The sequence below is a fragment of the Kogia breviceps genome, chromosome 13 (genome assembly GCF_026419965.1).
Source record: "Kogia breviceps isolate mKogBre1 chromosome 13, mKogBre1 haplotype 1, whole genome shotgun sequence".
Lineage (NCBI taxonomy): Eukaryota > Metazoa > Chordata > Mammalia > Artiodactyla > Physeteridae > Kogia > Kogia breviceps.
In genome coordinates, this window is record NC_081322.1 from 19,480,776 (window position 1) to 19,502,187 (window position 21,412).

Sequence of the window (21,412 nt, forward strand, 5' to 3'; positions counted from 1 at the left end):
TGTCCCTTCATTTGTACCTACTTAAAAGCACCTTTTAGAGTATAAATTAAGGTTGAATTTTTACTTTTAAAAAATTCTTATATTTTAGTGAATTTATCCACTGGAGGCAACTGGATACACAAGCAAAGATATATGATCAAAAATGCTTCCTGCTACTTGAAAACTATAGAAAAAAGCTGGTAACAACCTGAATGTCCATTGATAGGGGATTCGTAGAAAAGTAACTGATGGGACTTCCCTGGTCGTGCAGTGGTTAAGAATCCACCTGCCAATGTAGGGGACATGGGTTTGAGCCCTGGTCTGGGAAGATCCCACATACCACGGAGCAACTAAGCCCGCGAGCCACAACTACTGAGCCTGCATGCCTAGAACCCGTGCTCCACAACAAGAGAAGCCACCACAATGAGAAGCCCGCACACTGCAATGAAGAGTAGCGCCCCCCTCACTGGAACTAGAGAGAGCCTGAGCATGGCAACAAAGACCCAACACAGCCAAAAAAAAAAATAAATAAATAAATAAATTAATTAATTTTTTTAAAAAAAGTAACTGAGAGCCTTGGACCTGGAGCCAGAGGCCCTGAGTCCTAATGCTTGCATTTCTATATTCTGCTTGGTGACCTCAGGTAAGTTATTTCATTTTTCTTAGCATCAGTTTCTTCATCTATAAAATGGGAATAGTAGTACCTACTGTTTTGGGTTATTGTGAGAACCACATAGAACACTTCAGTGCCTAGTATATAGTAAACACTTAATAAACAGTAACTATTATTATTACTATTTTGACTCCTCTGTTATAAAATGCAGGTTCAAGTAAACATTTAGAGTCATACAGTGATCATAAGCCACAGTTGGCACTCTGGATACAGGCTAGGCAACAGCTTCAGTTGGGTAGGGAACCAAACCAGGAATCCTGTCCAACTGTACTCAGCTAGTGGCATCCCTCTTCCTCCAATTTCAGAACTCAGGCAGTGGCCTTGCCCAAAAATAGACCCTGAAAGCAAGCCCAAGGATATGACCAGCAGACACATCCAGAAACCCAAACTGAGCTGACCAGTAAAGAACTGTCTCTGCCGTAGCAAACTTGCAAAGTCTGGAAGAGGACACCAATTACTCGAATGCACAGATAACCAATGCAGGAATCAAGGATCAAAAAAAATCAGGTTAAGTATGACACCACCAAAGAAAACTAAAAGTCTCTTATAACTAACTTGAGCTATGCTGAAAAACTTGAAATCACTCAGTGTTCTCGTAGCTCTATAAAAGTACTTTAAAAACAAGCAGTCAGGGACTTCCCTGGTGGTGCAGTGGTTAAGAATCCGCCTGCCAGTGCAGGGGACAAGGTTTCAATCCCTGGTCTGGGAAGATCCCACTATGCCGCGGAGCAACTACCCCCGTGCACCACAACTACTGAGCCTGCGCTCTAGAGCCCACGTGCCATAACTACCGAAGCCCGTGCGCCTAGACCCTGTGCTCCGCAACAGGAGAAGCCACCACAATGAGACGCCTGCGCACCACAACGAAGAGTAGCCCCTGCTTGCCACAACTAGAGAAAGCCTGCGTGCAGCAAGGAAGACCCAATGCAGCCAAAAATAAAAAGAAAAGAAAAAAAAATCATAAAACAGAATTCACCACTGTTTATTAGTATGCTTTCACCTGAGGCCATGGTGGAGTAAGCGACAGGGATTTCTTAAACAACCAGAAAAAAAGACAATATACGAAACAACTATTTTCCAAAACTGGCTAATAGCACTGCAGGGCCGTAATTATGAGAGAAAGGAAACAAACAAGATGAGCTCTATAACTGCCTAGTCTGTTGTCCAGAGGTGGTTTCGAAGCCAGTGGAAACAGTAGCCTGTACGATTCTTGGAGCTCATACAGGCTGGGAATGGTTTATATTCCCACTGGCCTGAGACGGAATGCCTCGTAACACACAGGGCACCAGAGAGGGAATAAATTAGCCCTGATAAAACAGCTATGATAAATATGGTTTATACCAAAAGGCAGACTGTCATTAGCTTTATTCAAGAGATGGAGTGCTTTACTTAGTTTTCCAGTAAATATGCTTGAAAATCATGTGTTATAGCTTTTCTATTTTCAAAATATTTAGCTATTCTCAAACTAAGAACACTGTAACTTGACCAAAATTGACCTTGCTCTTTATCTTGCAAACATGAACACATACTTCCTTTTACTGTTTTCCTAAAAATTTTACTTGAGGTTTGTGAGGTTCTATACGTTTACTGCTTATACAACAAAGTTTATGTACCTCTTAAACCGAAAAGAATGCATAATGCTGCTACATAGCCTTTCAGCTCCTAGAACAAGATTTTTAAAACAGATAGTTGCATAATTGTGGAGTATTTTTACATTAATCTTTCCATAATGCAATTAGTTGTATGTTTTACTTTTATCATGTGATTTAATAAGTCCTTGAATAACAAAAATATGTATACGCTTCAAACAGAATACACAGCTTATCTGGTTTTTCATACTTCCTAGAATCAAAAGAATCTCAGAGTAATAAAAATGGTGAGTTTCTAGAAAGATCTATTTCCAATAATGATTTTCTTCTTAGTGATCCAGCATCACTGTCATAATTTCTTTACCTATTTCTTAACCAAATTAAATAGTCTTAGTACTTAATGCAGAAATGGCCTTAACCATCCAATTTTACCTCCTAAAAACTCAAAACAGCCAAACCAAACTCGCCCCATTTCCCTACTGCCCAGAAAATCTCAATGACAAATACAAACATATAAATAACTTAATCAACTAACATTTGAGCTTCATCTGGGGAAAGCTGGCTTTTATTTATTTATTTTTTTAAAAAATTTTCTTTTTTTTCACGGTACGCAGGCCTCTCACTGTTGTGGCCTCTCCCGTTGCGGAGCACAGGCTCCGGACGCACAGGCTCAGCGGCCATGCCCCACGGACCCAGCCACTCCGCGGCATGTGGGATCTTCCCAGACCGGGGCACGAACCCGTGTCCCCTGCATCGGCAGGCGGACTCTCAACCACTGCGCCACCAGGGAAGCCCAAGCTGGCTTTTATTAATATTTTCTTGATGTGATAGATATTTCTGGGTTATCTCTATTTGTACATTTAAATTTAAAGAATTATACAGAAATATGAATATGATTGAAATGGCTAAGTAAAGCTTATGTTAGCAGAATATTTTGGTTATTTCTTACCTCTTTCTGTAGGACTTCTTCTCGAACGTGAGAAACTACAAGAGACTCTTGTTTACCCTGCAGCTCGTTAACTTGATTTTGGAAATGTTTTATAAGTACCTAGGAAATTATGTTAGAAGTACTGAGTTAATAACGCTTTTCCTTGAACATTATTTGAAAAATATAAGAAAGTGAACAAATGACTTGTTTGTATTAAAAAATAAAAAGGATCCTAATATTTTATAATTGCCAAAATCTAACATAATTGCCACAGAAATTAAGTTCATTGAATGAATTAAATTCACTGAATAAATTCATCATTTTGTTTCTTTCAAAGTTTAATATATTCACCACACACATAAATTAATAACGATGTAACTCCTTGGCTTCTTTATCTCTAATACTTTTCTTTTGAAGATCTGAAAAATACCACTTAAAATCAACTTCTATAAAGTTTAAACATTTTGAAGAAAGTGGCCAATATTATCTTTGTACTTTGTAATTACGATAGCTTTTATTAGAGCTACTGACTAAAATAATAAAACCTAACATCTGTAAAAAGTCTCATTTTTAGACAAAGAAACTGAAGTACGTAAGTAAATACTTCCATCAAGAAGCTGCAAAAACAGTAAAAATTCATGTTTCTTTTCTCTAATGATTTACTTTTACTGTTTCTACAATTGGACTATGCTGACTTCATTTAACTCCCAATTTAAAATATTACACTTAGAACTCTGGGAAAATAACATATTGATACTTATGGCACTATGGCCTAATGACACTACTTTCCCCATCCCTCCCAGACCTCTCCTTATCATATAATCACTTGATATAATGTTTGCTGCCCACTGACACCCCACTCCTTTGAGGGGAAGAAAGCTAGAGAAGCTCTCTGCAAGGCTGTATAATGGTTACTTCAAAAAAGCACTTTAAATCTTTTTCAGTGAAGTATTAAAACAGTCAAAGTTCTTTATTTCTGAGCTATCTGAAATTAAATTACAGACCTCATTACATCTCACCCTTAGATACACCAAATATTTCAACACGCATTTTCTTACAAATCCACAACAACATTTTTACACCTAAGAAAATTTGCAGTAATTTCATAATATCTCCTGTCTTGTCCATACTCAAACTTCCCCAACTGACAGACTTGTTTTTAATTAAAATCCTATTAAATAATTATGGGTGGGAGAGGTAATCATGAGATAATTATTTCTTGAAGTTTTTTCCCTTCAGTTTAGTATTAAAACCTACAGAAAGATGAAGAACACACTAAACATTCATATATTCTTCAATTTGAATTACCAACTGCTAACATTTTGCCATATTTGCTTTCTTTTCTGTTTTTCTTGGATACACCATTTGAAAGTAAGTTGCAAATTCTATTTTAATGCTGTTGTTTCAACTTGCAAAAACCACAGAAGATGGGCCACACAGTAGATACTCATAAATATTCCAAGTTGACAAACATACTATGCAAGAAGGAAGACACACTTGAGGAAATGCAGATGAGCTGTCGCCATGCCCTGTCAAAATTCTCAGAAGACTATGCTTCATAATGGCTGTAGCATTATTTTATCCCCAGCGCCTGAATGACCACAAAATATTATTTAATGAACAACAGGTAATGGGGAAAGAAGAGTGACTTGGCAGCTGGGACTTGGGGTGGAAGGAGGTGGTTCAGCATTCGGGTATAAGTACAAGGTCCCCATCACATTGGATGTATCCCTCAACCATCTATTACAGCCTACTTACAGGAAGATATATTTGAGAAATGTAGGGACAAAATTGCAAAAACACTTACTTAAAGGTATAACTGTAAAGTAGAATAGTTAAACACAAATATGGTAAGAGTGTTATCTTCTATTAAAAAAAAAGAAAGTGACAATAATTTCCCATTCCTATCACCAACCTCAAGAAGTGAAGTTAAAATATTTCCAAATACTGTCAACAGTCTTGAAAAAAAAAAAAAACTGCATTACACTCAAAGTTTATTAAAGTCACCTACCTCTTGAGTTGCTATTTTACGATTTAGTTCGGCTACTTTGGAAGAAGAATTTTCGACTGCGTTTTGGCAAAGGAGTTTCTCTACTTCCCTCTCATGAGATGCTTTGAGGGATGTGATGTGTGCTGCAGTTTCTTCCTTGAACCTTTAGAGCAAATGAAAGAACACCACACATAAAAGTGGCTCTTCAACCTCTAATTCAGAGTCAGCACAAAAATAGTGTAAGAAGCCTGGAAATTAAAGAAGCAAAGGGAGAGAAGGCACCAATATCTACTGTACTGTGCTTGGTGCTTTATACATTACTGCCTATGAGTTCTTACAACCACTCCATGAGCTTGCTCTTATTTACTCAATTTTATAAAGGCAAACTTGAGTGTAGGAAAGAGTGATGTATCTAGGGTCCCAGATCAGTAAGTTGCAGAGCTGGAGTTTGAGCCCAGCAGAGCTGGACATGCCCCAGCCTGGGGCACTTTCTGAGAGATACAAAGGTTCTAAATGTTCTGTATGGATTTAAGGCAAAGAGCTTGTCATTTTATCTTTTAAGATAAACTCAGATTTCTTGCCCCAATTATTTAGACTCTCCAATGTTTTGTTTCTAGGCAACACTCACCAGTTTTTGGTCCATGCATATGATTCCAGGGCTGGCTGCTGGTTGCAAGAATAAAATGATCTTTACGGTAATTCTTAGGACATAGGGTAGTCTGAACCTGAGACTACTCGTTTGTCTCTATGACAAAATTTATGCATTCAGAGGCAGTTCAGTAAATGGTAAAGTTATACTAGAAAGCTGATACATTTGTTATAAACATTTCCCCTTAATGGAAAAATTATTAAAAAATGACAGTTTTACTGAAAGCAGATATTTAGTAAATCACTGTTGATAATTATTAATATGGTAATTCCCAAACTACAAACATATCAGTTGCTTACTTGACTACATTTCTTCATGGAAACAGTGTGATTAGGACCCTCTGAAAAGCATAAAAATCTGAAGCACCCATGATATAACTGAACTGTAGTAAAAAGCAGCCTAAATCTGGGCCTAGGAAACATTACGTTTCACTTCTCAGGCCCAGAGCTGTCTGAAAAACAGATGAAGAATACTAAAAAATTATAAATTATGTATAGGAAAATTTATAGGAGAACCTGAATTTTAAATTATTTCTAGGAAAGAATATGATTCTTTCCAAATAGCTTAATTACTACTCATATTCAGGACTAAAGAAACAAGGTTTCAATTTGAAAGCAGTATGACTGCCATGATGGCTCAATTAGATGTGGCTGCTAATCAGTCAATAAGCATTTGTTAGGTGCTTCCTATCCTCATTCTCTGGTAGAAGCCCTGCACTCTCCCAGGTCCTACCTCTTCCTTCACTCAGGCACTCATTACATATGCTGATGCTTCTAACTCTGGGTTCCTTAAGTCAGTCAAAGATACTGAAATCCTAATCTCTGAAGGGCATGATGTTACATATTCTCAATATGTTATAGAACTTCATAATTAATATGTTGCTTCACAAACATTAAACTACACATGTTCTGTACACCCCAAACCTTATTTTAAACCTCATACTCAAACCTATGATTGCCTACAGGTTGCAAAAGAAGTATAATCATACGTCAGTTCTCAAGGAGCTATATAAGGTGGTGTATAATTAGTGCTTTCTTGGTACGTAAGTGATACTTGGAGATGGGAGCAGGAAATTTCTAAGAAGTTCTAGGTAATATTTTTCCTAGAAAATGAGACATGAGTGAGCAAAAGGCAGGAAAGAAATTTGACAAGTAACACTACTCTGATGGCAGAGGATCAGAATGGTGATGGGACTAAAGATGCCAGGTAGAGAAATTCAGTCTTGATACTTTAGGAAGTTGGGAGTCACTGGAGAACAGAGTGACTCAGATACAGGAGTACTTAAAGAATATTAATGGTTTTTAAGCAAGATGACTGGGGGAGACAGAAACTGAAATCAGGGAGAGTGGGGTGGGAAAACTGTCTAGTAAACCAAGTAGACCACACTATAAAAAGGAAGAAAGCAAAATGAATACTTATAAGGAAGTACCTCATAGACTGTCAACCCAAGGAATAAAGGTGGTAAAAGCTGGGCCTGGCAACTGAAAATATGGTCATAGACAGAGATGGGGAAGTTGGGAGGCGGAGCTAGTTTATGGGTTAAAAAAAGAGAGAAAATCTGCGATACTACTGATTCCAAGGGAATAATCCAACACATTTTTAGATTTAATATCTGAGCTGAGGGAAGAGAACAAGCCTTGAAAAGTAAATCTAGGAGTCGTGGTTTATAGCAGCCATAGAGAACAGATGAGTCTAGCAAGGGAGAAAAAGCAGAGAACAGACAAAAAGCCAAAACCTGAACTTTGGTAGAAAGTCAGATTTTTGAGGAGGGAGAGGAAAAAGGAGGCCAGGAGTCTGTCAAAAGGAGCAGAAAAGGAGCTTTAGTCAGAGTGCCAAGTCATGGAGGTTAAGGAGGAAACCCTTTCAGAAAAGGCAGTGTAGTCAACAATATCACAGAAGATGAGGATGGAGAAAACTCCACTGATTGAGAAAGGCTATTCTTGAGAGACCAGGTTCAAAAGAGTGTGAGGATGAGAGCCACTCTTAGAGGAAGTCAGGAGGAAAAAGGAGGGGCTACGTGTGGGAAACTGGTACTGAAAGGCAGAGGACCAGAACTTGGTTTGATCGGGCGAAAAAGATCTGAGCATGTAAGAAGGCTCAGGAAAGAGACAGGAGATGGTACTTGGAGATTCTGAGAAGCAAAGGGATGAGTATAGAAGTTCTTCAAGGCATGAAGAGATGTAATCACAAGACTAATTTGAAGAGTTATTTTGGAAGAGGACCTTTTCCTCTTAGAATGTCAACTAGTTTCACCAAGAGCTGTTTTCTGATAGCTATCTGCCTACAGCAACCATAAATGATGATATTCATTTGCAGGAAGGCCCAGTGGGTCAGCTTATCAACACCATTTGGATACGTGCAGAAAGGTAAGACTGCTCGGCCCAAGAACTGGGTTGACATGAAGATTCAAGTTCATTAGAATCTGAGCTTCTAATAGGTAGAAGATCCAACTCTGAAACAGATCTGTGCTTAGCAATGTAATACAGGTTTTTAAAATTTGGTAATGAATTTAGTTCAGGGTCAAGCTAATTATCCAAGGGAAATACATCTATGATTTTTTAATTTTTATCTTTTTATGTCTCCATATACTGATGAAGCCACAGTTTTACCTTTTCATGGAGTTTTCAAATTGGTTCACTGCTACTTCAGATTTCATCTTCAGCTCATTCCTCTCCACAGTTAATCTCTCCAGTTCATTTTTCAATCTGCAGTTTTCTTGTACAACCTCTGAAATATCGGAATCAGTAAAAGTATGTGGTTGGTAAAGCTTGCCCTCCAGCGTTCCAGAGGAGTTAGCATTTCTTTTACCCGGGTGCAGAACATCTTTCTTCACCCTTTTGGCAGTCATTTCCTCCCTAGCCTTATTGTGCTGATTAGAGAGCATCTTTCTCCTCTCCTTCTGAAGCCTCTCCACAGTTTTTGAAAGGTCCTGTATCTCTCTCCCCTTTGCGGCTAGCTCCTCGTTGAGTCTGACCAGTTTAGCTTTAGAATGAGCCTGTTCCACCTGGAATTCTATAGACTGGAAATCTTTATCATCCTTATCATTTTTCTTGAGCTCCAATTCAGCATTCTGATGTTTAAGAACATCTATTTCAGCCTCAAGATTTCTTACAGTGATTCGATGGGCTTCCTTGGCGTCACTCAGTTCCTTCTCCAGTGCTTTAACTCTGGAGGAGTTGTCATGTTGGTTCTGGGACGCCTCCTTCAATGTGCAGGCAAGTAGCTGCTGCTGCCCATCCAGTCTCTGCTCATACTGAATCTGTAGGAAAAAGTCCATGTGACAAACTGCTGCTAAACATTTCATTAGTTACCGAAGCCCTGTCCTCTCCCAGGTCCTGCCTTTTCCTTCATTCGGGGACTCAACATACATTCTGATGCCTCCAAGCCCATGTTCCTTGAGTCAATCAAATGTGTTGAAGTCCTATCTTTGAAGGGCATACCACTACATATTCTCAATATATGTTATGTAACTTCCTAATTATATGTTGCTTCATAACATTAGAGGTTTTTATACACCAAAACTTATTTTAACCTCACAAGCAAACCTATTATTGTGTACCCTTCTCTATGCAAACTGACACACTATATATTCTCTGAGGATAAATAGGGAAAGCAGTTGGGGTTACTGATATCTGTAAGAAATAGCACATTTTCAACCTTCTTAACATCAATTTAGAAATCTCATAGGAGTAATCAGTCAGCTTAGAATTTGCATATTGGAGCTTTATTATTATTAACAAAATAACCTAATAGTCTACTCTGTGGAGGGAGGCATGAAAGAGCTTTGTTCATTCAATCACTGAATGTATTTACTGCGCTACAACTGCATGCCAGGCAGTGTGCCAGATCCTAGAGATAAACTCAGTTCCTGCCTTCAAACAGTTCACAGCCCGGTGAGGAGAGTGACATGGCAAATTTCAATGTCCTATGATAACTGCGATAATGGGCCTATGAACATGGTGCAGAGGGGCACCCAGGTGTGTCTGGAGGCCTGAGGGAAGGATGGAAGGAAAGATGGCACAGAGGGAGCACATTCAAGTTCAGCTTTGAGGGATGTGTGTAAATTTGGGGATAAGTGGAAGCAGGGGTATTTTGGAAGTAGGAAGAGCACATGCAAAGGCAACTGAAATGCTTGGTGTGCACTGGAAATCAGAAATGAAAGGAGGAAGTGGCTGGAAGTGAGCAGGGGCAGGAGAGGGGGGTGGGATACAGACTGGAAAAAGGTACATTTAGATAGATTAAAAGGGAGGGGGCTGGAATTCATTCCTCTATTTGGTCTCGGCCCTCCAAAGACACACTCTTCGGTCTCATTCTAAGAAGCCCCCAGCCCCCATGGTACACCTCTGAGCCCCATCGCCATGGCTACCCGGCACTTACCTTCATTTTCTGAAACTGCTGTTCCATGGTCCGAAGGCTTTTCTTGGCTTCTTCATCTTTGCCCTCCAGATCAGCTTCTAGTTTTTTTATCCTTTTTTCCATAAACTCCACTGTACTTCTATCCACTGTATCACCAGCTGCCGCTGCAGCCAATATTAAAGCAGGCAAAGAATTGGGATATCGTCTCTTTAGAATTCCTTCCATTTCCTTAACCTATTAAAATATTTTTGTATGCATGTTAAGGTCACAAATATAATAAAATTAAGCAGCTTAATGTAAAAATTTAGATTATGTTCTATCAGTCACGTTTAGGTTTCAAAGATGTTCATATCACATCTCAAGACTGAATCAAATGCACAGCAGCACAAATTAATTTCAAATTTTATATCCCAGATTATCTGATTAAAACACACTATAGTATAATGTCTAATCTAATACTGGTTAATTTACAGAAATCCTCATGTTTATTTGAAATAGATCTTGGGTCTTCCTATTATACTACTAACAACCAATCTTTGTGAGGACAAAGCTCTTTCCCCCTCCCTTTTTTCCACAGACCACCCCCCGCCCCAGATAAGTGTTTATACTGTCTACTGATTGAAAAATTACTTATAAGCACATGAATGTGCAAAGTTTTTGTAATAAACATACAGCTTCCTAAGCGCCTGCCCCTGCCTGCAACAATCTCCCCCCTACCCCAGCCCTTCTCCAAATAAAGTTTAATCTACCCCAGCCCTTCTCCAAATAAAGTTTAATCTACTTTAAAATGACTTCTTTCAATCAGGAAGCAAAGAAGATTAGATGACATTTAATGAAGTCCTCATAAAAACAACTTTTCATTTAGTCTATTTAAACAATAACATACTACACAATCTTTCTGTAAGGAAAAACTGTACTTGGGGCCACAGAAATTAGAGCTTGATATTATATACACATGTGTGTATACCTGCTTTTGTTAAAGGTATTATGTTAAGATACCTTTGAAAAACATAGATTAAGAGACTAAAACTTCGTTGAACAGTCTTCTAACCCCTGAGCATGAAATAAAATAAATAAAATAGCACCTAAGAGGTGGTCTAGTGCAGAGGTTAGAGCGTGTCTGAAGTTAAGAGTGTGTTAGCGGCTTTGTGACCCGTGTCAACTCCTCAATCTATGTATCTCTGTCGCCTCGTTGGTAAAATGGGGAGGTAACAATACTGATTTCATGGTGTTCATATATTTAAGTAAGGATCAGATGACATTTATCTTGGTGAAGTGCTCAGCTGAGTGCCCAGCATGTGGTGAGGGCCTGATAATGGTTTTTATTATATATGACCTGGTCCCCAAAACTACCCTTCCAAAGGCAAGATGGGTTGCTCAAAATCATGTTTATAGACTGAATATTGTTCCTAGTAGGTACTTAAGGGTCACATCGTTTGCAAAGTTAACAACAAACATTTCCATTCCTGAAGACTGCTTGCACATTCACAGATATACCATAAAGTGGGATAGATCCAGATACAAAAATGGATCATTTCATCTGCAAAATTTTTCATTTTGCTTCCCCTGGTATTAAAAATCTAGATTAGATATAAGCATATAAAGGTATGTGTGTATATATATATATATATATATATATATATATATATATATACATATATATAACACACACACACACCATGTATATTAAAAAGAGACTAGATTTTTAAAAATGAATTTGTTTTAACATATTTACAATTAACATTAATTTAAAATTCTAAACAATATTTTCAATCTGACTTTGATAGTTTGCAAAGTATACTACATTTTTGGTAGAAAATTAATTTTATTTCTATCTTCTTTCATTTTGCTTTTTAATTTATTCTTTGGTCTCTGATACCAGTGTGGCTCTTGTTGTTGTTGTTTTTTAAATCTCACTGGAAATTAAACTATGGAATATTCCATTAAATAAAAGCATGAATGAACACACATAATCAGAAATTTTCACCATAACATGCATATAAATTAGCCCCACTATTACTTATGTGCTATTTAGAAAAAAAGATGTTTCATTCTACAATTAATCTATTTCAGGATATGGCTCAAACTGATTCTGAATATATTGTGATATACCTTGATTATAAAATATGTATTAAGATTTAAAATCATTAGGATAGAAATGTTCTGTTCAAGGGAACAGAGTAAGATCTGAAATGTGAGCAAACTATACAAAATATTAACAATATTTTAGAAAGATATAATCTAAGACAGTAAACCAATAAATTTTTAATGAAAGTGTTAGTAAAAGAGGGATGTTACTTTGATAAAACGTTATATTTCTGATCCATATGGATCACCATTTCAAATCTTGTTTTTAAGCATGCTTTATTTTTTACTCTCATACGTTCAGTTCTACATTATTCTCTTAAAATAAAATCATCTAGGGGCTTCCCTGGTGGCGCAGTGGTTGGGAGTCCGCCTGCTGATGCAGGGGACACGGGTTCGTGCCCCGGGTCCGGGAAGATCCCACATGCCGTGGAGCGGCTGGGCCCGTGAGCCATGGCCGCTGAGCCTGCGCTCCACGGGAGAGGCTGCAACAGTCGAGAGGCCCGGGTACCGCAAAAAATAAATAAAATAAATAAAATCATCTAGTGGAGAAGTGGTTCCTTTGGTCTTTCCTCTCTCACAATTCTGGATAGCTTCTTCTACATAGGCTAATCTAAGTCTTAGACACTGGAGGAAAAAAAAAAAAAACTCCAAGCGACCAAGACTATAGTTATTTCAGCATATTTCTCGCTCTTCAAACCATTTCAGTCCTGTTCCTTTCCTGGCCACTAAACCAAACTACCAAATCATACCTTTTAATATAACAGGTCCTGTAAAGTAACAAAGTTAATTTTTTGCTTAGTTTTCCTTCTTCTCATAAAACTGGGATAATATGCAGCCCAGTGATGACTTCACAGTTTCAGGTTTGTGATGGAATAATAGCTGTACGTCTAAGGGTCATGACTTGAGTACAGAATCATGTTCTCTTATGAACAGGACTGGAAATTCTAATTTTGTTTTAATATTTAGTTATGAACACAAATACTACGTTATAGAAGGCTTTAAAAACATAAGGTACAATTAATATTCCAGCCTACAAAACAACTATTTCAATGAAAAAAAATCTTTATCCTAGTAAGTGTTACTATACGGGTTTTGAAAAAAGTCTTCCAGCCACAATGACCTTGAAATGAGTATTTCTAAGCCTAAACAATAAGCCAGAGCTCAAAATTATGGCCAGCTCTCTGGGAGGGGATGTTCGGTTTCCAGGGTGTTCTGCTGGACTTCCCTAGCGCTACTAACGTGTTCCCAACTGGAGGGTCTCCTTCCCTTCCCTCCTCTCTCACCTATCCTTCCTCAGGAGAAGGAATCCTAGCTCTACACCCAGAGTGGCAAAGTTCTGTTTCCTTCTTCCTGGATGTCGAATAGAGCTGGGATGCAAATAACCTTTCATTAATAGGTCTACCACCTAATGAGACACATTACTCTTTTTTTTTTTTTTTTTTTTTTTTGTGGTACGCGGGCCTCTCAACTGTTGTGGCCTCTCCCGTTGTGGAGCACAGGCTCCGGACGCGCAGGCTCAGCAGCCATGGCTCACGGGCCCAGCCGCTCCGCGGCATGTGGGATCTTCCCGGACCGGGGCATGAACCTGTGTCCCCTGCATCGGCAGGCGGACTCTCAACCACTGCGCCACCAGGGAAGCCCGAGACACATTACTCTTAAAAATTCTTTATGCAAAAAGCCACAGAGTACATAAAATGATGTTGTTTACTGTGTTTTATTGTTACTTTCAATACTGTATTAAAAGTTTAAAGCAGAGGCAGTTCTATATTAAAATGAATAAAACCAAAAATTTCCAGGTTGACTACATCTTGTAGGAACTCCTGAAACAAAAGAGAAAACAGGGGCTTCCCTGGTGGCGCAGTGGTTGAGAATCTGCCTGCCAATGCAGGGGACACGGGTTCGAGCCCTGGTCTGGGAAGATGTCACATGCTGCGAAGCAACTAAGCCCGTGAGGCACAACTACTGAGCCCGCGCGTCTAGAGCCTGTGCTCCGCAACAAGAGAAGCCACGACAATGAGAAGACAGCACACGGCGATGAAGAGTAGCCCCCGCTTGCCGCAACTAGAGAAAGCCCATGCACAGAAACGAAAACCCAACACAGCCAAAAATAAATAAATAAATAAAATTATAAAAAGAGAAAACAAAAATGCTCTGTATATAAAATATCTTAATGAAAATTTACCCTGAACACGTACTTGTCGCTCTAGATCCTGAATTCTTTTGGCATCAGTTGCTTTTTCTTTTAAACGTATCTTCTGCTGGATGGATGGATTTCCAGATTCAGCTTTCAGTTTCTCAACCTACCAATAAGGAAAGACCATGTTAAGAAGCATATTTAAAACACCAAGAGGGAAGCATAATGGCAGTTCATTAATTCACTCATTAGATCCCAGATAGGGCACTGTGCTGGAGATATGGAGAGCAAACAAGACAAGCCAGGTCCCTGCTTTCATGGTGCTTATTAGGAAGGAGACAGTTGAAAAGCTAATAAACAAAATCATTAAGTAAATTAAATAACTTCAGAGAGTGACAAGTACTATGAAAAAAATAAACTCAAGGAATGAGAAGAAAGAGTCAGGGGAGGCGAGACTGGTAACTACATTAGATTAAGAGGTCAGGAAGATCTTTCTGGGGAGTAGAAATCGGAGCTGAGACTTGAACAAGGAGTGAGACACAGGAAGAAGCTAGGTCAGAGCACACTCTAAGCCAAAGCAACAAGTGGAACGAGCTCGGCATGTTCAAGAACCAGAGGGAGGCCTGTGTGGTCGGGAGGACAGTGACCGGGGAGTGCAGTAAGAATGGGGCTGGAGAGACAGGCAGGGTTCAGGCCACATGAGGACCTCACAGGCTGTGCTAAGGAGCTTGGATTTACAGTTGCCCCTTGGTAACCGTGGGGCACCAGTTCCCAGACCTCTTCAGATACTAAGATCCGGGCATGCCAAAGCCCCAGGGATGCTCAAGTCCCTTGTATAAAATGGTGTAGTATTTGCCTATAACTCCCATATACTTTAAATCATCTCTAGATTACTTATAATACCTAAAACAATGTAAATGCAATGAAAATAGCTGCCAGTGAACAGCAAATTCAAGTTCTGCTTTTTGAAACTCTGTTTTTCTTCCAAATATTTTCAATCCACAGTTGGTTGAATCTGCTGGATAGGGAACTTGTGGATACAGACGGCTGACTGTATTCTCAGGCTAATCTAAAATAGACTACACAAATAAACACAAACCAAAGTCAAACCGGCCATTTTAATGAACAGAATTTCGAGTATATTGATTTGATGACACAAAGCTATGAAGGAGTGTTGAAGATAATAGGGTTCATCTATAGAAATACATTCTGAAATACTACCTCAAGTTTCAGCTTCTCAATTTCTTCATTTGCTTCTTTAAGCCGAATTGCATCTTTATCCAGAAGTTCCTGATTTTCGGCGTACCACTGTAATCTTTTTTGCAGGTGACTTATTTCTTGTTTATGTGTTTCTTCTAAAATTTTTATTTCATATAATTTTTCACCTATAAGATAAAGTAATATAATAACTCCATTGTAAGTTTTCAAAATATGGAAATAAACTACATTGAAAGATTTTAATGAAAACTAATGTCTCTCTAATGAAAGCATTAAGAAAAAAATAAGAGGCCAAAAACAAGTGATGTATGCAAGGCTGTGTCTAGTTTAGTGTATTAGTAAAGAAGGATGAAGACTGTGTTCAGAGTCCAAATCCTCAAACTTGTAGCAAAGTGGGCATATAGAAATTTTTGATAAATCACTTGTTTTCCCACTGACTTTCATTATAAAAGTAAAGTCTTTTCTATGAAGATAAATGTTGGATTCAGAAGATAATAAAAATGAAGAATTTCTATAATTATATTAAAAAGTAACAATGGCAAACATTAGAGAGTTCTTCCCATGTAAGACTTTATTTAATACAACAAACATATGATGGGAACTATTGTTGTTATTCTATTTTACAGATGAAGAAAGTCAATTTCTTACAAACAGGTAAGTGGATTTTACTACACACATCTTACACTGAAGATCATAATATCACAGAGGAAAGATCCTTACTTTGGCAAACAAGGGGTTCTCTGATCAACCTTTCTAGCCCTGTGTTCTGCCATCCTAAGCCGCAATCCACAGGTGTATCTAAAAACACGCTCATGAAACACTCTTGAGCGGCCCCTTCCATTCGTTTACTCCTGAATCTCTCCATCTGTCAGGACCCTCAAATGCCATTCCTCTCTGAAACCCTTATTAGCACCCTCATGTTTATTTCTAATTTTTTTAATATTAAACTTTCTTATCTTACTTTCCTTCTGCGTTCTTATCTTACTCTCCTTTGTTTTCCCTGGTGGGGTATACCATATGCTTCCTTGTGTTTCTACAAACATAGTTTCTACAAACATTTGTTCATTTGGTAAATACTTGAGAGCTTATGTTGCAGACCCAGGGATAAAAAGGGAGACCGTGCCCTGGAAAGTCACAGTTTAGCTGGGATGACTGTAAATAACTAAGCTTACAATGCCATGAATTCAAAACAATGTGACTTTCTTTGGTCTCTCAATTATTGCTGCTAAAACCAATCAAATGCACATACCTATTAACTAATTTTTTAAAGTTTCTAAAATTACAATACACTTCAACAAATAGCACTTTAATTATACTATCCAACTGCTATTACTTAATTCAAGGTTAGAACAGTTAGGAGTATAAAGGTAAACCGTTTCAGCTCAGACTTTTACCTGTGGCATAAGCAATCTGGTCTTTGGCTTGGTCTCTCTCTTTCTTCATTTTTTCCAAGTCTACTTCAAGAGCCTGTTTGTCTTGCTTCAGTCTTTTGATGTCTTCCAATAAACTGTTTTTTTCTTTCTTGATATTCATAAAAATACAAAAGCAAATGATTTCCAACCACAATAAATTGTGGTAGAGTCTCTTTCACCCAGGTGATCATAAACACTGTTAATTATTTTTCTAAATTTTAGCTTGATCTTATCACCATTCCCCTCCAAACGATCACAAGCTCCCCAGAGCCTACTAGAATCAGTTCTAATCACCTAACTCAGCACAGCTTCCAAGCCCTTCCACTCTGCCGTTCTCACTTCTCCTGGGTTACTCCAATACCCTCCTAACCAGTCTGCCTCCTCCACTCTCAGCACCTACAGTCTTTTCTCCCCACAGCAGCCAGAGGAACTGTCTTCAAGAGTCAGTTAATATCAGTCTTCTGTCTGAAGCTCTCTGGCGGCTCCCACTCCTCTTGGGGGAAGCCCACAGTCCTTCCCATGACCTTCAGTGTCACAGAACCCAGTCGCGCCCACTCCTCTGACGCATCTCCTGCAAATCTCCCGCTCACGCTCCATGCCAGCTGCAGAGACCTCCTGGCTGTTCTTTGAACCCGCCCAGCACGTTCCGACCCCACGGTGTTTTTGCACTTACTGTCTCCTCTGCCCTCACATAGCCAGGTGGTTCGTTCCTTCACTTTATCAGGATTCCTGTTCAAACCAGTCCCCAGGAAGGCCTTCCCTGATCACTCTAAAACGGCAAGCCTCATCCTGGCCCCCAGGTGTGCTGCTTTTTTTTTCTTCTCACACACTCATCACTGCCTGACATAGACATTTACTTGAAAGCAGAACTTTACTTTGCTCATCCCTATATCACAAATGCAAAAAAATGCTTGGCACATTTAAAAAAAAGTTAAATTCTCAATGTGCTCACATGCCGCACTCTCTCAACTGCCCTCATTCCTCGCCTTGCCAAAGTCATACTTATCCTTCAAAGCATAGTTCAAATGAGGCTATTCCTGATAATCCCTGCCCCAGCATTACCACAAACTTTCAGTGTACCTCTAGGATAGCATTTACTACTTTGTTTCATGCAACACTTATTTGCGTACAAGCCTTTTCTCTGTATTAGGCTGAAAGCTCTTTGGGGACCAAGACTGATTTTACTACTTGTTTACTTTATGGCACCAAGCACATGGCAGGTACTGAATAAATGTATACTGAACTGAACTCATAACTGCTGAATAAACTCCTGGAGCACAGTTAGTATATTTTATTTTCAAAATAAAAATTCTTAGAAACTTTCTACCACACTACCTTAGAATATAAAATCTAGTCTTATGAAGAAAATAAATCCATTCATAAGGGCTTGAATAATCATGGTTCTAGCTGTATCATTTCACTGTTTAATCGTCTGTGTGATCTTCTGTGGATGTCTTTTCAGGAGAGCACTGAATTTCTACAAGAACCTACTGTGTGGACACTCAGAGGCCTCTGCCTGTCTCTCCGACCTTTTCTTCCATCACTTTTGTCCTTACTCACCCACTTCTGCCTCAGGTGCCTCTGCATCTGGAAGGTACCAAGCCCAATCCTGACTCAGGGCCTGTGCTTCCCCCTGGCTAGAAGGCTCGGTCTTTGCACGGTGAGCTGCCGCTTCTCCTCCACTCTTGATGCAGACACCACTTTCTTAGAGAGCACCTCCTTGCCCACATGGCTGACAGCTGCCTTACCCCTGCCCTGCCTACCGTTAGTCTCTATTCTTATTTTCCTCAAAGAACTTACCTCTATTTGTAACTATTTCTTGTTTACTTATTATCTGTCTTCCCTGGTAGAATATAGGTTCCTAGTGAGCAAGGCCCATGTCTGTCTTGTTTACCTAGTGTTTTTCCAACTCCAGGATGACTGCCTGACTGACTGGCCGAACTGCAGTCAGCCTCACCCTCCTCTCCACCCTGGGAATCTAGAAGGACAGGGCTCAGGACCTTCACTTTTAGTATGTGTCCATCCATAGTTTTAAAAAAAAGCAATTCACATTTTAAGACTACACTAATTGGTATTAATTTTTAAGGTACAAATTAGACTATACACTTATAAGTAGGTTTGATATGAATATTATATTACAGATTTATCTCAGTATGAATTTTTTGCTCTAAAACTATTTAAACTCAGAAAACCAAAGTGAATGAAAATTAACGCATGACATTCCATCTTTCAATATTTGCACAAATAAACACAACCCTAAATAATTTTTATCTTTAACACTTTTTTTTTGATTTTTTTTTTAATCTTTTTTTTTTTGGCTGTGTTGGGTCTTCGTTGCTGTGCGCAGGCTTTCTCTAGTTGCTGCTGTTTCTCCCCTGCTGCGAGCAGGGGCTACTCTCCGTTGTGGTGCACCCACTTCTCATTGTGGTGGCTTCTCTTGTTGCGGAGCATGGGCTCTAGGTGCACAGGCTTCAGTAGTTGTGGTGCACTGGCTTAGTTGTTCCGCAGCACATGGGATCTTCCCGGACCAGGGATTGAACCCCTGTCCCCTGCAGTGGCAGGTGGATTTTTAACTGCTGCGCCACCAGGGAAGTCCCTTTCTGATTTCTTTAAGGTGTTCGCTGCCTTTGGTACTTTCACCATGATGGGTTTAGATGTAGATTTTAAATTATGTATCCTGAGCAGGACTCACTGTATTTTCAGAATTTGAGAATTCATCTCTTTTATTAATTTCTAGACAATTCTTAGCCATTACTTAAAAAAATATTTAATTACATACTGGAGTATCTCATATCTCTGATATTTTTCATTTCTCTATTTTTTTGTGTTTCACTCTAAGCTCCTTAGATGTTCTAGTTTACCAATTTCTTCTTAGTTATGTATGATTTAATTTTTCTACTTATTCTGTTTATTTTTCTCTGAATTTGCCTAGTCTGTTTTGTTCTTTCCTCACACTGAGTTTCTCACTTATTTTGTATATTAAATCATTTAAAGTCTATTTATTTCATAGTCTACTCAGTAATTTGATTAGGGTTCTAATCCTGCTGTTTATTAAACCATCCCATGCCTGCTCACGGTGGGTTGTTTCCATGGGTTTTGTAATTCTGCATTCTGGGTGTACTGTCAGCACGATTTTATCTGAAGGAATACCATGTGAGCTGGGTTAAGGATGGATACCTCTAAGAGTGTTTTGCATGTGTTTCTTATAGACACACTTAAGATGATCACTGACTCAGGACTACTTTTTATGCTATTTTTTTTCCAGTTTGAGTATGACCAAACCTTGAAAGTAGTGTCAATTCAAATACTAAAACACAAATGAAGGCAGTAGATATGACATTTATACTGAACAACTAGTAAGACACTGAGCAGAGATTTTTTTTTCCCCCTCTCTATATAGAAATCAAGTTAAGACAGATAAGCTTTCTTGATATTTCAGCCCCTTCTGAAGGTGGGTGGATTTTTTCATAGACCACTATTTTACTGAAGGATGTGGCCCTTTGAAGTCCTGGGGTCCTATCTCTACTTTGTTGTTAAAGCTCAAGGCTCCTGGTTACTGAACTGGCAGCCTAGGAGCAATGTTTACTGCTAGGTTTGTATCCCTGTTCATTTCTGACCCCTAGAGATTCCCCTTACTTTCTTGAGAGCTGGGATATGCACTTACAAGATGTTTCTTATATTTTAGCCAGCATTTTCCAGTGATTTCAGTGGCAGTTTTAGTTTCCCGTTTGTCAGAAAAAAATGTGTTTAAAGTAGCACTTTTAAAAGGTCACTAATAACAGCCTTCAAATGAAGCTAATGCTGTGCTTGAAACCTTACCATGTTTTCCCAGGCTTTCATAAACTTCAGCAATGTTAATTGCTCTCCTAACTTGCTAGTTTTTGAGGCCCACTGATAAGTGCGGGTGTCCAATCATTTATTCCTTCTTTCTACTTATCTGCCTACCTATCAAATCATTCTATACATATGTGCATCTTAAGAAAGTTCTCTAATGGATTCATATTTGAAGCTGTATTTTACATACAAGTCTGTTAAGCATCAATTATTGAACTAAGGCATGTTTAAAGTGTTACATAACCTAACTTTATGTAATAAATTTCTAATTAAAAAGTGATATGTAATTAGAATTTTTCCAATTTACATAATCATTCAAATAGATTGGAAGGACTTTTTATTTTATTTATTTATTTATTTTTTGTGGTACGCGGGCCTCTCACTGTTGTGGCCTCTCCCGCTGCGGAGCACAGGCTCCGGATGCGCAGGCTCAGCGGCCATGGCTCACGGGCCCAGCCGCTCTGCAGCATGTGGGATCTTCCCGGACCGGGGCACAAACCCGTGTCCCCTGCATTGGCAGGCAGACTCTCAACCACTGCGCCACCAGGGAAGCCCGGAAGGA

At 38.9% G+C, this 21,412-nt stretch overlaps 1 protein-coding gene across 2 annotated transcripts in view; it reads right to left on the minus strand.

The window, feature by feature from the left end:
* CEP162 (centrosomal protein 162) overlaps positions 1–21,412 on the minus strand; it is an 87,344-nt gene that overhangs the window by 11,456 nt on the left and 54,476 nt on the right. For both annotated transcript variants that reach the window (XM_067011408.1, XM_067011409.1), the window contains exons 19-25: positions 16,999–17,125; positions 15,608–15,771; positions 14,448–14,552; positions 10,186–10,398; positions 8,418–9,067; positions 5,181–5,322; positions 3,191–3,289 (exon numbers count right to left, since the gene is read on the minus strand). In XM_067011408.1, coding sequence (XP_066867509.1) covers positions 3,191–3,289; positions 5,181–5,322; positions 8,418–9,067; positions 10,186–10,398; positions 14,448–14,552; positions 15,608–15,771; positions 16,999–17,125 — 1,500 coding nt within the window. The remainder of the gene's footprint in view (positions 1–3,190; positions 3,290–5,180; positions 5,323–8,417; positions 9,068–10,185; positions 10,399–14,447; positions 14,553–15,607; positions 15,772–16,998; positions 17,126–21,412) is intronic.